Source organism: Macadamia integrifolia, unplaced genomic scaffold (assembly GCF_013358625.1).
Source record: "Macadamia integrifolia cultivar HAES 741 unplaced genomic scaffold, SCU_Mint_v3 scaffold1998, whole genome shotgun sequence".
NCBI lineage: Eukaryota > Viridiplantae > Streptophyta > Magnoliopsida > Proteales > Proteaceae > Macadamia > Macadamia integrifolia.
The window spans coordinates 56,296-67,787 of NW_024868458.1; the positions used below are offsets into that span (position 1 = coordinate 56,296).

Consider the following 11,492-nt stretch of genomic DNA (forward strand, 5'->3'; position numbering starts at 1 on the left):
AATGTATTTCTTATTACAACCATATAAATTAACTTGAAAACATAAATAAGACAAGATACAACATGGATCATATATAGAGAGAGATCTTCACAAAAAGAAGTAATTTCAAGGTGCTAATGAGACTTACCCATCATGAAAAACCCATCCACTCTTGTCACCTACTACTTTCAAAGCTTTCTTCCATGTCTCAAGAGTTTCAGGCTTCTCGTTGCCAGTTTCTGAGGTGAAATCTCAAAACTTTCAGTCTGATTCTTAACATCTGATGAGTTAACTTTGAAGAAAGTGGGGAAAATGATTTGACTGTTGGTTCTATGACATTCTAGCAGTTGAACGAGCTCCAGAAGGCACCATTTGCTTTCTGCGTATCTTTCACTGAGGTGGGCAATCGAGAGCTTGAATCCTTTAATTGCTCCGAGAAGCTCCGGCCCAATATTTTCTCCTTTCCACAGATCTTTGCTATCAACAAAAACATGAATTCCACTATCCTTTAGAGCCCTGTAAAGGTGACCAACGAAGGTATTGCGAGTGTCTTCGCCTCTGAAGTTGATAAGAACTTGAACTTGAAGAAGATCCATTCTGTGGCTACATGAAGATTGCAGTAGAAAAGCTCTGCTCTCTATTCGCCTACGAATTGGGTTTACCCTTTGATTGAAAAAATGCAAATTAAGGAAATTAAGGTCATTAACACAGAAATTAGTGGTTCTGTTTCCCTACTTATTTAAACAGAGAGGGAAATAGATGAGAAATTTGAGTGAAAGATATAGGTAATTCTCCTCCCCCTTGATTGTATCTCCCTAGTCTTCTTTTTATATTATCCAATACCTCCCTAGTCAACGGTCACTTTTTCTCTCTCTTTTTGTTTTGTTGTTAGTCATTTGTCATCAGTCATTAGTCATTAGTCATTAGTCATTAGTCGTTAGTCGTAGCTTGTAGGGTGGATCTGGGGAAGGTCAGCATATGAATATTATTGAAGAACCAATATGGACTAAATGAGTGGAAGGTTAAAAGAGTGTGTAAATGAATTATTATGTAGGTGTTATCGACTTTTCCGAATGATAATTACAGGTTGTGGAATTATCTTTTAGTTTACACTTAATCCAATCATCAATTGAAAATATGTTACAACTTACAACAACAACAACATTACATTTTCTTTCTCCTCAGAAAAGACAAACATTACATGATGATGCATGAATTTGGGTCCTCTTCGTTGAAGTTTGACCACATGGTCCCTCTCCATACTCCTCATAAGGTGCTGGGGGAGCTGATTTAAGTGACCGTCTAGGTGGGGCCGAATTGGATTGAGGCGGAGGAACCTCAACAACAACCACGGGGGGAGGAGGCGACGGTGGAAGTGGTTCAGCAGGCTTTTCCGGTACATCAGCCTTGGGCTTGGACTTGGCCTTGGGCACGGGCTCTGGCTCTGGCTTTGGTGGATCGAGAGATTTAGGTTTCTCCGGAGGCGTTTCCTCGACAATCTCAATGCATTTAATGGCATTTCCAGCTTTGCAGCAGAGCTTTCTAGTGAGCTTCTTGGGGCAAAAGGGGCCACTGATGGTGATGGTGTTCTCTTTCTCGTCGAATGTCTCTTCCTGTATTTGATATCAAGCGCATCAATTGAATGAAAGAGAAAAAATAAATGATGTAATACATATTGGTACTTTATGGATCAGGTTCTTATACATTCTGATTTATGCATATAGAGTTCATCATAGGGTTTTTCCTTGAGTGGATTCCATCTGTATTGATACTTTGTGAATCAGATTCTTGTACTTCTAATCTACACAGATGGAATTTACTACAAGATTTTTCTTTGGGTGGATTCTATCTGTATAGATGAATCATGTAGAATGTGCTTTTCGTACGAAGAAAACCTAATTCGCTCTCGTATTGATAGGTTCATTAGGAATTCATTAAAGAATAATATATGAGATGGCTCACCGCGGTATCTACAGAGGGTTTTCCTGATCTTACTGTAGCAGCGGTATCCCTTCTCCATCGCCCACTTGTATTTTAATCTTCAAACTATGAAGCTTCCAGTGGTGCTACGTGGACGCACACCCATCTTTATTCGTAAGCCTCTTTACCACATCGGCCTTTTTCCTGTCCAATGAGGCTAATAAGCAAATAGACGAAAAGAGTATAAGCCCATCCAAAAGATCCCAAATATCTAACTTTTAGGATTCTGATCGGACGTTTATAAAGGGAGTGTAGCTGTCGAATAAAAATTCAAATCTGAAAGCCGAGGATATCGGGGTGAGAGTAATTAGCGAGAAAACGAATTGAAGACTTTTCTTGAAGGCAGCGAAAAGGTCGTAAGGCATGTGAAGGATCCAATCGAGAAAATCCGACACGTGGTTGGCGCCTGAGTCTCCAAAGTCGAAGAAGAGGATGATTTAGGGAAGAAGATCTTAAGTATGATACTATGAAAAGTAAGTGTATAACAGTAGATCCGGACGCGATAACAACTACCAAAGGCGGCAATCTCACTACACTACTAGTATCGTCTCAAATCGCGGAGATGAGATATCGGGATTCGTGATTAGCTATATAGGGAATGAGTCTGCGTCGTTCAGTATTGAGTCCTGTGACTCCTGTCTTGTGAACAAGACGATATCTCATTTGCGGAGAATGTGGAATTCGGTCTTTGGGAGATTCTAATATAAAAGTAGGAGAGGGAGACCCACCATCGGTACACAGTGTTAGACTGTATTGTCAAGTGTGTGCGAGAGAGAGAGAGAGAGAGAGAGAGAGAGAAGCAGAACATGTGATAATTGATCACGAAAACCCTCTGTATACTAAAAACTTAACATCAGACTAAGAGTTATCAAATTACCATGAAACCAACATTTCATACAGCAACATCCAGCAAAAGAAACAATTTGGCATCACTCAAATCCTTTAAATAATTGATCGTGATATCCACAGCAAGTAATTCTCAAACATGTATGAAATATGTAGAATAGAATTCTCACCACAATTCTACAGCCCAGTTCAAGGGGAGCAAAGAAAAACAACATTTAGATTTTCCACATTAAAATCAAAACTTGCCCTCAATTAAGTTAACCGAATTAGGATCAGGATTCTAACTCACGATGAGAAAAGAAAACGCCACCATAGGATCAGGATTCTATCTCAGAAAAACTGAAATTAAAATGAATATCTTCAACGAAATAAAATAGTACAACTTCACCGTATAAGAAATCTTACCCCATTCATTTTCTTCGACTGAAGGAGTGGACTGAACGGAAGATGTATCCATGGAATGCAGACGACCATGGATTTCAGGTTCTACAGGCAAAAAAGCCCAGAACTCTCACGAATCTCGAAAACTTTAAACTGTAAGTGATACATGCAACCCAGTGAGATCAACAAACAAAAAGGCAACCTAGATTGTCAAATAACTGAATCAAAACTTCCAGAGGTGCCCAAACAGAAACAAATGGATAGCCCTAACCCAAGAAAGCCCGACAAGGGGAAGACACGGCGACTCCGCCGATATCTGGTTTGGGGCTGTTTTTGGTATGATTTCTATTTCCATTACGATTCGATAAATTTAAACTATTGTGTTTGGTGTGATTTTTTTCTCTTGACAAACATATTCACATGAAATTACCAAATTGCCCCAACGGTTTGTAAAGCTGTTCCCTATGACCAATTGTTATTGAAGTCACGAGTCACGAGACACACGAACATGGATTTAGGGTCCGTTTGATTTTGTTTCTTCTGTTTCTGTGTCCAGAGACAATTATGTCATTTTTGTGCTAAGATACGATTTTTTAAAATGCAAAAAGGTGTTTGATTTTTCTATTTTTCGAAACGTTTTCAACAGTGTAATCGAATTCAAGACATGAGTGTAGGCACGACGTTATGGGAACGCAACTCATGAGTGAATGCATGACGTTGGAGTTATAGGTATGCTTCATGGAGATGAGTTTCAGAAGGATGAAGGCAATCCAAAACTGTGAACTTCGCACAACTAGGTTGGAATCGCATCATTTGGATAGTGAGAAGTCTCAACAATGGGTTGGGGATTTGAGTAGGTCGAGTGAAGTATCGGGTTTTTCACAATTTTTCTCGCTCCCACTTGTTTCTAGAAACAAAAAAACTTGTTTCTCCATTCTTGTTTCCGGACACAGAAATAGGCATAAATTTCTATTTCTGTTTCTAAAAACAAATGAAACAAAATTGATAATCAAACGATTTTTTGAGTGTTTTTCCGTTTTTGGAAACAAAATCAAACAAACCCTAAGTTATCTGATGTCGATACCAATACGATATCGTTCTTTTGACCTCACTTTTGACAGAAAGAAATACAATTCTTTTACTAGTTTATGCTTACTGATATTGATAATCAATCTGCGATCGATTGGGTATCGGTATCAATCTCAGTCAATACCAATACTTAGAAGGTAGAACCATGACCATGACTCAAAAGTTCTCAAAACTATCCAAAGGCCTTGTGACCATTGTTGAAGGAAAACTCAGTCCTATTATATATCTTTTATTTCTCTTATGGGTTTTCTTATTTTATTTTTCTTTGACTTTGAGTATGTGAGCCCATATTGGTGATTTCTTTTTCAAGATAAACCATTGGTATGGTATGTATATTTCTCCCCGCATTCACACCATGGGATCCCTCTCCCATTCTCAAATATAAAAAATAAAAGATGACCTTATTTTCACCGACAATCATGTATGAAACATTTAAACATGGCAAACACTTAAAACCATTAGATAGGTAAAGGAAAATCATGTATTTCTTTTCAATGATTGATTTTTTTAACCATATTTATGTATGACTGCATTAAACCTTTCATAACAACAACAAACTCAGCCTTATTCCAACTCAATGGGATCGACTATATGAATCCATGCAAAAACAGTATAAGAGCGATGAAAACAATTGTACTTAATCAGTTCTCACCAATTTAAGATCTCACATTGTTTCTACCTATTAAAATAATCAATCTTTATAGGTCAAGATTAAAACATTTCTATTTAGTCAATAGATCCAGTACACAATCAAGTTCAACGTAATCAGGAAAATTGGACAATAATTGGACTTTTTAAATGAGCTATAAACAATCCTTAAATTAGTTATAATCATGCTAATGGGCTACAACAGGCTAATCAGACTATAAATAATTGGTATCTATGAGTCATCAATCTCGATTATGATTGGGCCATTGTTAGTTTTCTACCGTACATAGAAATGCTCAATTATTAATCGATTGATGCTTGAAACCGAACCATGCATTTAACAATCAATTGAATAGAATATAATGATATCATCAGATGATCTCAGAGTTCCTAGGTAATCCTTTTTGTCTTTTTTTAGCCTTTTGAGTCAGGCCTCACTTTTCTCGTTTTTTAAATGGATTTGATTGAAACAGATAACCACTACTGTGTTTCCCCACAGCCCTCCTCCTCCCTTTTTTTTATTTTTTGACATTTGGGAATTGAAAAAACTAAGGCTAGGTTTTGGTTGATAAGTATATTGATATGGCTGTTTATCTTGTTATCTAATTGTTCTAAAACTCCATCCTATTTTAAATCTGTAAATATGAAAAAGTGTAATAAAAATCTAGTAATGGTGGCAAATGATTTAGTCAGAAAAACTGTGTTTTACAAGTTAAGATGTTGAACTAATTTTGCTTATCTTAATTGAAGCTTTTTTTTATTGCATAAAAAAATTAATATTAATTCAGATACATCATATCAATTGATATAAATTATTATCATATTGATACCTGAATCCATGAACAAAGGTATTATAGTCAAAACGCTTTTGAGTAATCGATTCCGATCCAAAGTGGTCAATCTTATTTGTTTATTTAACAATTCCAAAATTGGGATTTAGTCTGTTTAGGGTAATGCTATAGTTTCTAAAATTCTAAAATACCTTAGTATGTAATATACTAAAATCAATATCTATTCATATTACATACTAAAATATCTATTCATAAGAATACACACCAAATACTTAAAAGAGGAAATATTCATTCCTAATTATACGAAGAAATCCAAAAATTTCACACTTCCAAATTACCAACATCAAATGAAATCCCAAATCATTCAAACAAATATATTTCATAAAAGATATAACCTTTAGAACTAGGCTTATATACGTATTTTAAAATGGATCTGGGCAGTTTTAGTAGTTCCAACCAGTTTCCTATTGGTCTTTTCAGTTTTAAGACGGTTGGGAAACATATCCTAGCACAGCCCCATTCCCGTTTTATTATTCAGTTCTAAAATCAAACCCTAGAATCAGTCCATTTATTAATGGGATCCTATTCTAGGTTTAGAAAATCAAATGAAAATTTTTATCGCATAAATAGCGACTTGCACGAATTATTCAATGTCAAGGATATTTGGAGTTTTATCTTTGATGACACTCTTTTAGTTCTAATGGTAATGAGAACAATTATTTTATATATTTGAATATTAAAAATAAGATTTTTGAGATTGACAATGATTGTTCTTGAAAGTTCTTTTTTGATGACCTAGTCTAATTTGAGAGGAAAAAGCTCCATGTCTTCAAAAAATTAGAAATAAATGGAAGACTTAATACCAAAAACTATTGAGGCAGGATCTACTAAAAAATTAATGGGTAACACCATTTGACAACCCCTTCAATTGGAGAAAATTGACATTGATCTATTACAATGGGTATGTTATTTAACAAAATCTTCCCTAGTTGGTATCTCCAAGGAAAGTTTAGGGTCCGTAGCACAAAAGCCAATCTCCTCCTTGTGTTGGAAGGAAATGGACATCTTTAACTTTTAGCTAGAGAAGTGGGGATTCTTGTTCACTTGAAAACTAACTGAGACAATAACTAGAGAGACTAGATCAGGCTTCCAGCTATGAGGATGGATGATAATTGAGGACAATGTGATCCCACAATGACACTCTTATGCTTGATTTAGTTGCGAGGCAAATTGAAGTGAAGAGATGAAAATTTCAAATCTAATAAAGATTACCCCATGTGGTTATCTTGCTGACTCCTAAGTATTCCATATTTAGTTATAAAATATTAATTTACTTTAAATCTAAATCCCTTCAATTTGAATAGCGAAATAAATATTAGTTATATACTCAAATCGGTGTCTATTTCTCTCTTCCTTCTATTGATTGAGCTGTTAATTACTAGAAAAACAGACGGCATGCCTAACCTCTTCCCTAAAGCTATATCTAAAAATCTAAAAAATATCATTATTAAATATAACAAGAAATTTAAATGATTTATATATTCATGTTAACGAATGATTACAAAAGACATTTTAGGTTTCTTTCTTTTCCTTTCCTCTCCTTTCCTTTCTGAAGAGGTCCAACCCAGACCCTAAAAAAGTCTGACTGATACACCAATAATTTTGTGGAATCTTCGAGTGGGTGTCATCTTTTCATTTCCTTTTCTCTATTCAAAATTACAAAATTAAAAAAAATAGAGAACTGATTTCCACGTATAGATAGAGCCCATGATGTAGTAGTTGATGTCAAACAAAGGATTACATCAAGTGATAGGTAAGCAACAATGCAACTTTAGATCCAAACAAACAATAAATAATGGCTAATCCCAATCAAAAGCGAGACGTCACATTTCAACTTCCCTTTCTTCTTCCATCTTTATTGTACCACCGACCACCATAACTGGATTCCTTCACTCGCACTCACTCGCATATATGCTACTAAAGAAAAACCAATAATCATAAGGTTTTGCCAAACTTTCCACTCACCAAGTTCCTTTCCCAACCCCCTCTACCCCACGGCCAAACAATAAAAGAAAACTCAAATATTTCTCCTTTCTTAAGTGATTGATATCGTTATTTTAAAAAGTGATCATGCTCATGTACGCTAGAAAGTTCCTAATGAAATTTATTTATCGGATAAAGTTTTCCCTCATCGCATGGTGAAGGTTTACCACATTTTAGGGATTCACGAGTGAATGGATCATGTTCATGTACGAGAATGTTCTCATATGTTCTTGATCCATAGATTTAAAATCTATTAAATGAAAAGAAGAGAAATTGATTCTAAATCCATAGACTAGGGTCGTTCTCGTACGTTCTTGTACGTGAACCTAATTCGTTCTCGATTCAGAACCCTTATAACGTTTTAGTATGTTTCTTAAATACTCTCTAAATGTCTTATTGCGCGCATATGAAGTTCCACCATGAATGAATTCTTGCTCATTGTGACATAAAGAAAGTTTGGTCCTAATTATTATTGTATGATAGAGGGTTATCTTAGCAAGTGGTACCAAGTGACATAGAGGAGTGTATCCATGAGGTGTAACATAATGCATATAATGAGCTCATTTCATGTGAATAGGAAAGAGAAAAGAAATGTAAGTGCTAGGTACCTGCCCAGTGGCTCAGAGAAATCTATTTATTTATTTTTAACAAACCTTAATTTATTAAAGCTTCATTAAGCAAAAAGTAAACTACAATGGAAATGATATCCTTAGGAAAAGAGGATTCCTAGAAACTTTGGTGAGCGTAATTCGAAACTCATCTCGCAATACTGGGATCATGTAAGTTCTCTATCCTATTAACTTAATTGAAAGAGTAGAAATAAAAGCTATCTTGTAAAAGATTGATATCCATAAAAATAGTTAAGATGTCAGTATGCGGTTGACCTTTCTCCTCGAAGCAACGAACTATAGAACTTGATAGTCTGAGTGAAATACAACTCATTGAATCCCAACAAAATTTCTTTTCATCTCGAGTCGGGAAACTAGAACATCACCAACGCAAGTCAATTACTAAGGATGGGTATAGGTGATTCGAAACAACATAGACTGTCTCTATCCACATTAAAATAAGGAACGACAATTGCCTAGTATAATTGGTGAAATTGTGTTAAGTATATGCTCACCAAAAGGTATCGTGCCAAAAGGTATCGTGTATGAGACTCCCTTCCCTTTCCCCCACCCTTTCTATAAAGTAGGTATGTACCAATAATAAAATAATATTAAAAGTAAGACATCCTAACTGAAAATTCAATGAACTTTCCCACTTTTATTCGAACATTACAATATAGATTCTCACTACTTTGTTGAATCTTAATTTGTAAAAGCTTAGAAGAGAGAATGAGAATAGAAACTCTAAATGAACCCACATCACCCAAAACATCACAAATTAAACCCTTCAATTAGTGGACCAACCACCTGGTCCGGTTTATTGAAAATGGACCAAGACAAAGGCAGGGAGGGAGAGAGGGTGGGTTGGTCTGCAACATCAAACATTACATGATGATGCATGAATTCTGGTCTTCTTCATTGAAGAGACCGTAGGGGCTCCCGTAACTCGATCTTCCATATCTCCTAGAGCACTGCAATTGCGATCCTCCACAGCCACAATGGCACGGTTGTGGTGGTCTTCCCCAACCATTATAGCACGTCGACTGTGATCCTCCACAGCCACAATAGCACGGCTGTGGTCTCCTTCCCCAGCCATCATAGCACGTAGATCGCGATCCTCCACAGCCACAATCGCATGGTTGTGGTCTCCTTCCCCAGTCATCATAGCACGTAGATCGCGATCCTCCACAGCCACAATCGCACGGCTGTGGCCTTCCATAACCTTCATGACATGGTCCCCCTCCATATCCCTCATAACATGGTCCACAACAACCCCCTATTGGTTGGGCCGGTGGGCAGACCGGTTCAGGAGTGGGTTTTGGTTTTGGTTTTGGTTCTGGTTCTGGCGCCGGTGGTGGGGGAGGAGGCGGAGGCTTAGGCTTGGGTTCGGCTGGAGGAGGAGGCGGCGGAGGAACCTCAACATCCACGATGGAAGGAGGAGGCCGCGGAGATGGAGGCGGAGGGTCGGGCTCGGAGGGAGGAGGAGGCGGTGGAGGCTTTTTCTCGACGATCTTGATGCATTTAATGGCATTTCTAGCTTTGCAGCAGAGCTTTTTAGCGAGCTTCCTGGGACAGAAGGGGCCACTGATGGTGACGGTGTTGTTTTTCTCATCATATATCTCCTCCTGTATTTGATATCTCTCTTCGTTGAAAGAAAAAAAAAAAAAAAGAATTAATTGAAGGGATGAGATAAAAATGATGGGGCAATTAATTAAGAAGGAACAGGTGAGATTGCTCACCGCGGTATTTACAGAGGACTTTCCTGATCTTATCGTTGCAGCGTGAGCATGCAAGATCAACCTTCAGCACTATCGTTGACACCTGCAACACAACCAAAAACCCAAAATCTTCATATTTTTTTCCCCTCTTCCAAAGAACCAGACAAGAAGAATAAGCCAAATTCTGTTCGATCAATAACAACATAAAAAGACAGGAGTGTATGGATCTGTTTGAAAAAAATAACAAACAAATGAACAGAGATTTAACGGATTTGATATTAAAGAAGTTAAAATCGGAAGAAACTACAGGTCTATAGCTCAAAGGGCTAGAAAGCTCGCTTCCAAAGGAAAGAAAACAGTGGAGGATGAGCATACGAGATAGAGAAAGAGAGAGAACAGAGGCTGACCTTGTGCGCCATTGCCTAGGGCTGCGAGAGATGGAGGTGAGACTAATTATCCCTTCAGACTTGAGATTATGATTCTCGATACACATCGACCGAGGAGTGAGGTGGAGTGAGGTCTCTGATCCTTAAAAAAATATAACTGAACCGGAAAGAATAAAGAAAGAAAAAGCCTGGGAGAATGTAAATAACAACCATAGGGATAACAACACGTGTCATTGATAGTTGACGTTGAAAGTAAAATATTATAATGGCAATGTGTTTCGTTATCGTTTCTTTGTTTGGTCATCTTCATCCATAACCGACATATGCTGGTCGATTGATCCTCCTTACCAACGATTTTTTGTTGTATGTTAAATAGGTCATATCGAGGTTGAATGAATAATTTTCAATATTGAACTCCCCATTGAGGAAGTATTCTGTTTTTGCTTTGAAGCAATCGAGATCATGATTTAGGGAATCGGATCGAATTAGTCAAGATCAATGGGAATTGATCTTAATCAATTATATTCTTGGTCAATACTATATTGATGGATTAATACGAACACAAATTTTAAAAATAAATGAATTATGTTCTTGGTCAATACTATATTGTCTTTGCTGCTATGGATACAAGCTTTAAAATTCAAAGTTGTATTTACTTGTACCACATCCTCCACTAGTTCAGCAAGTATTGGATCAAATCCACTGACTCTCATAGAAATGAGCATAATTAACCTCCTGCTACAGATCTCATCATAAGGAATCGTGTATTTACGAAAATGACCTTCATCTCTCTCCTACAAACGTATCCAAATTTGTCTCCGACATTTATTGTTACCCCAGGGACATGCTCCCTCTGAGAAGAAAGGACCATATTGGACCTGTCAATCATCAATTTGAAAAACTACAATTACAAGGATTTGTAAAAGGGGGTCCAACGCCAAGGAATGAATGTTGCCACGTGGTCGTTTAGGGTTTACTTGGAAGAAATAATTAGGGTTCCAATAAATTAGGCATGCATGGAAA

The 11,492-nt window shown here is 36.9% G+C and overlaps 3 protein-coding genes and 1 long non-coding RNA gene across 6 annotated transcripts in view; all 4 read right to left on the reverse strand.

Moving 5' to 3' along the window:
- Positions 1–167: 167 nt before the first annotated feature.
- On the reverse strand, positions 168–575 carry LOC122065410 (TMV resistance protein N-like). The gene has a single exon (XM_042629230.1). It carries the CDS (start codon positions 573–575, stop codon positions 168–170), a length of 408 nt encoding a protein of 135 aa, XP_042485164.1.
- Positions 576–1,083: 508 nt separating this feature from the next.
- Positions 1,084–11,492, reverse strand: part of LOC122065402 (protein PYRICULARIA ORYZAE RESISTANCE 21-like) — a 24,115-nt gene continuing 13,706 nt past the window's right edge. For 2 of the 3 annotated variants that reach the window (XM_042629216.1, XM_042629217.1), the window contains exon 5: positions 1,084–1,203. In XM_042629216.1, the coding sequence (XP_042485150.1) occupies positions 1,177–1,203 (27 nt within the window). In that variant the 3' untranslated portion in view covers positions 1,084–1,176. The remainder of the gene's footprint in view (positions 1,204–11,492) is intronic. The other variant, XM_042629215.1, reaches the window with a different exon arrangement.
- Positions 1,212–3,532, reverse strand: LOC122065404. The gene is made up of 3 exons (XR_006136002.1): positions 3,211–3,532; positions 1,942–2,103; positions 1,212–1,592 (listed from the first exon to the last, which is right to left on the reverse strand). It is a non-coding gene; the product is annotated as an uncharacterized LOC122065404 (long non-coding RNA).
- On the reverse strand, positions 8,998–10,651 carry LOC122065401 (protein PYRICULARIA ORYZAE RESISTANCE 21-like). The gene is made up of 3 exons (XM_042629213.1): positions 10,491–10,651; positions 10,105–10,186; positions 8,998–10,007 (listed from the first exon to the last, which is right to left on the reverse strand). The coding sequence occupies exons 1-3, from the start codon at positions 10,500–10,502 to the stop codon at positions 9,250–9,252; spliced, it is 852 nt and encodes a 283-aa protein (XP_042485147.1). The 5' UTR covers positions 10,503–10,651; the 3' UTR covers positions 8,998–9,249.

What these genes read in the sequence shown, in the direction of transcription:
- LOC122065410 (XM_042629230.1), bottom strand. Translation starts at nt 575, where the DNA reads ATGGATCTTCTTCAAGTTCAAGTTCTTATCAACTTCAGAGGCGAAGAC.
- LOC122065401 (XM_042629213.1), bottom strand. An exon ending in AGTCCTCTGTAAATACCGCG is followed by an intron (nt 10,008 to 10,104) that starts GTGAGCAATCTC and finishes CTTTCAACGAAG; the next exon opens with AGAGATATCAAATACAGGAG.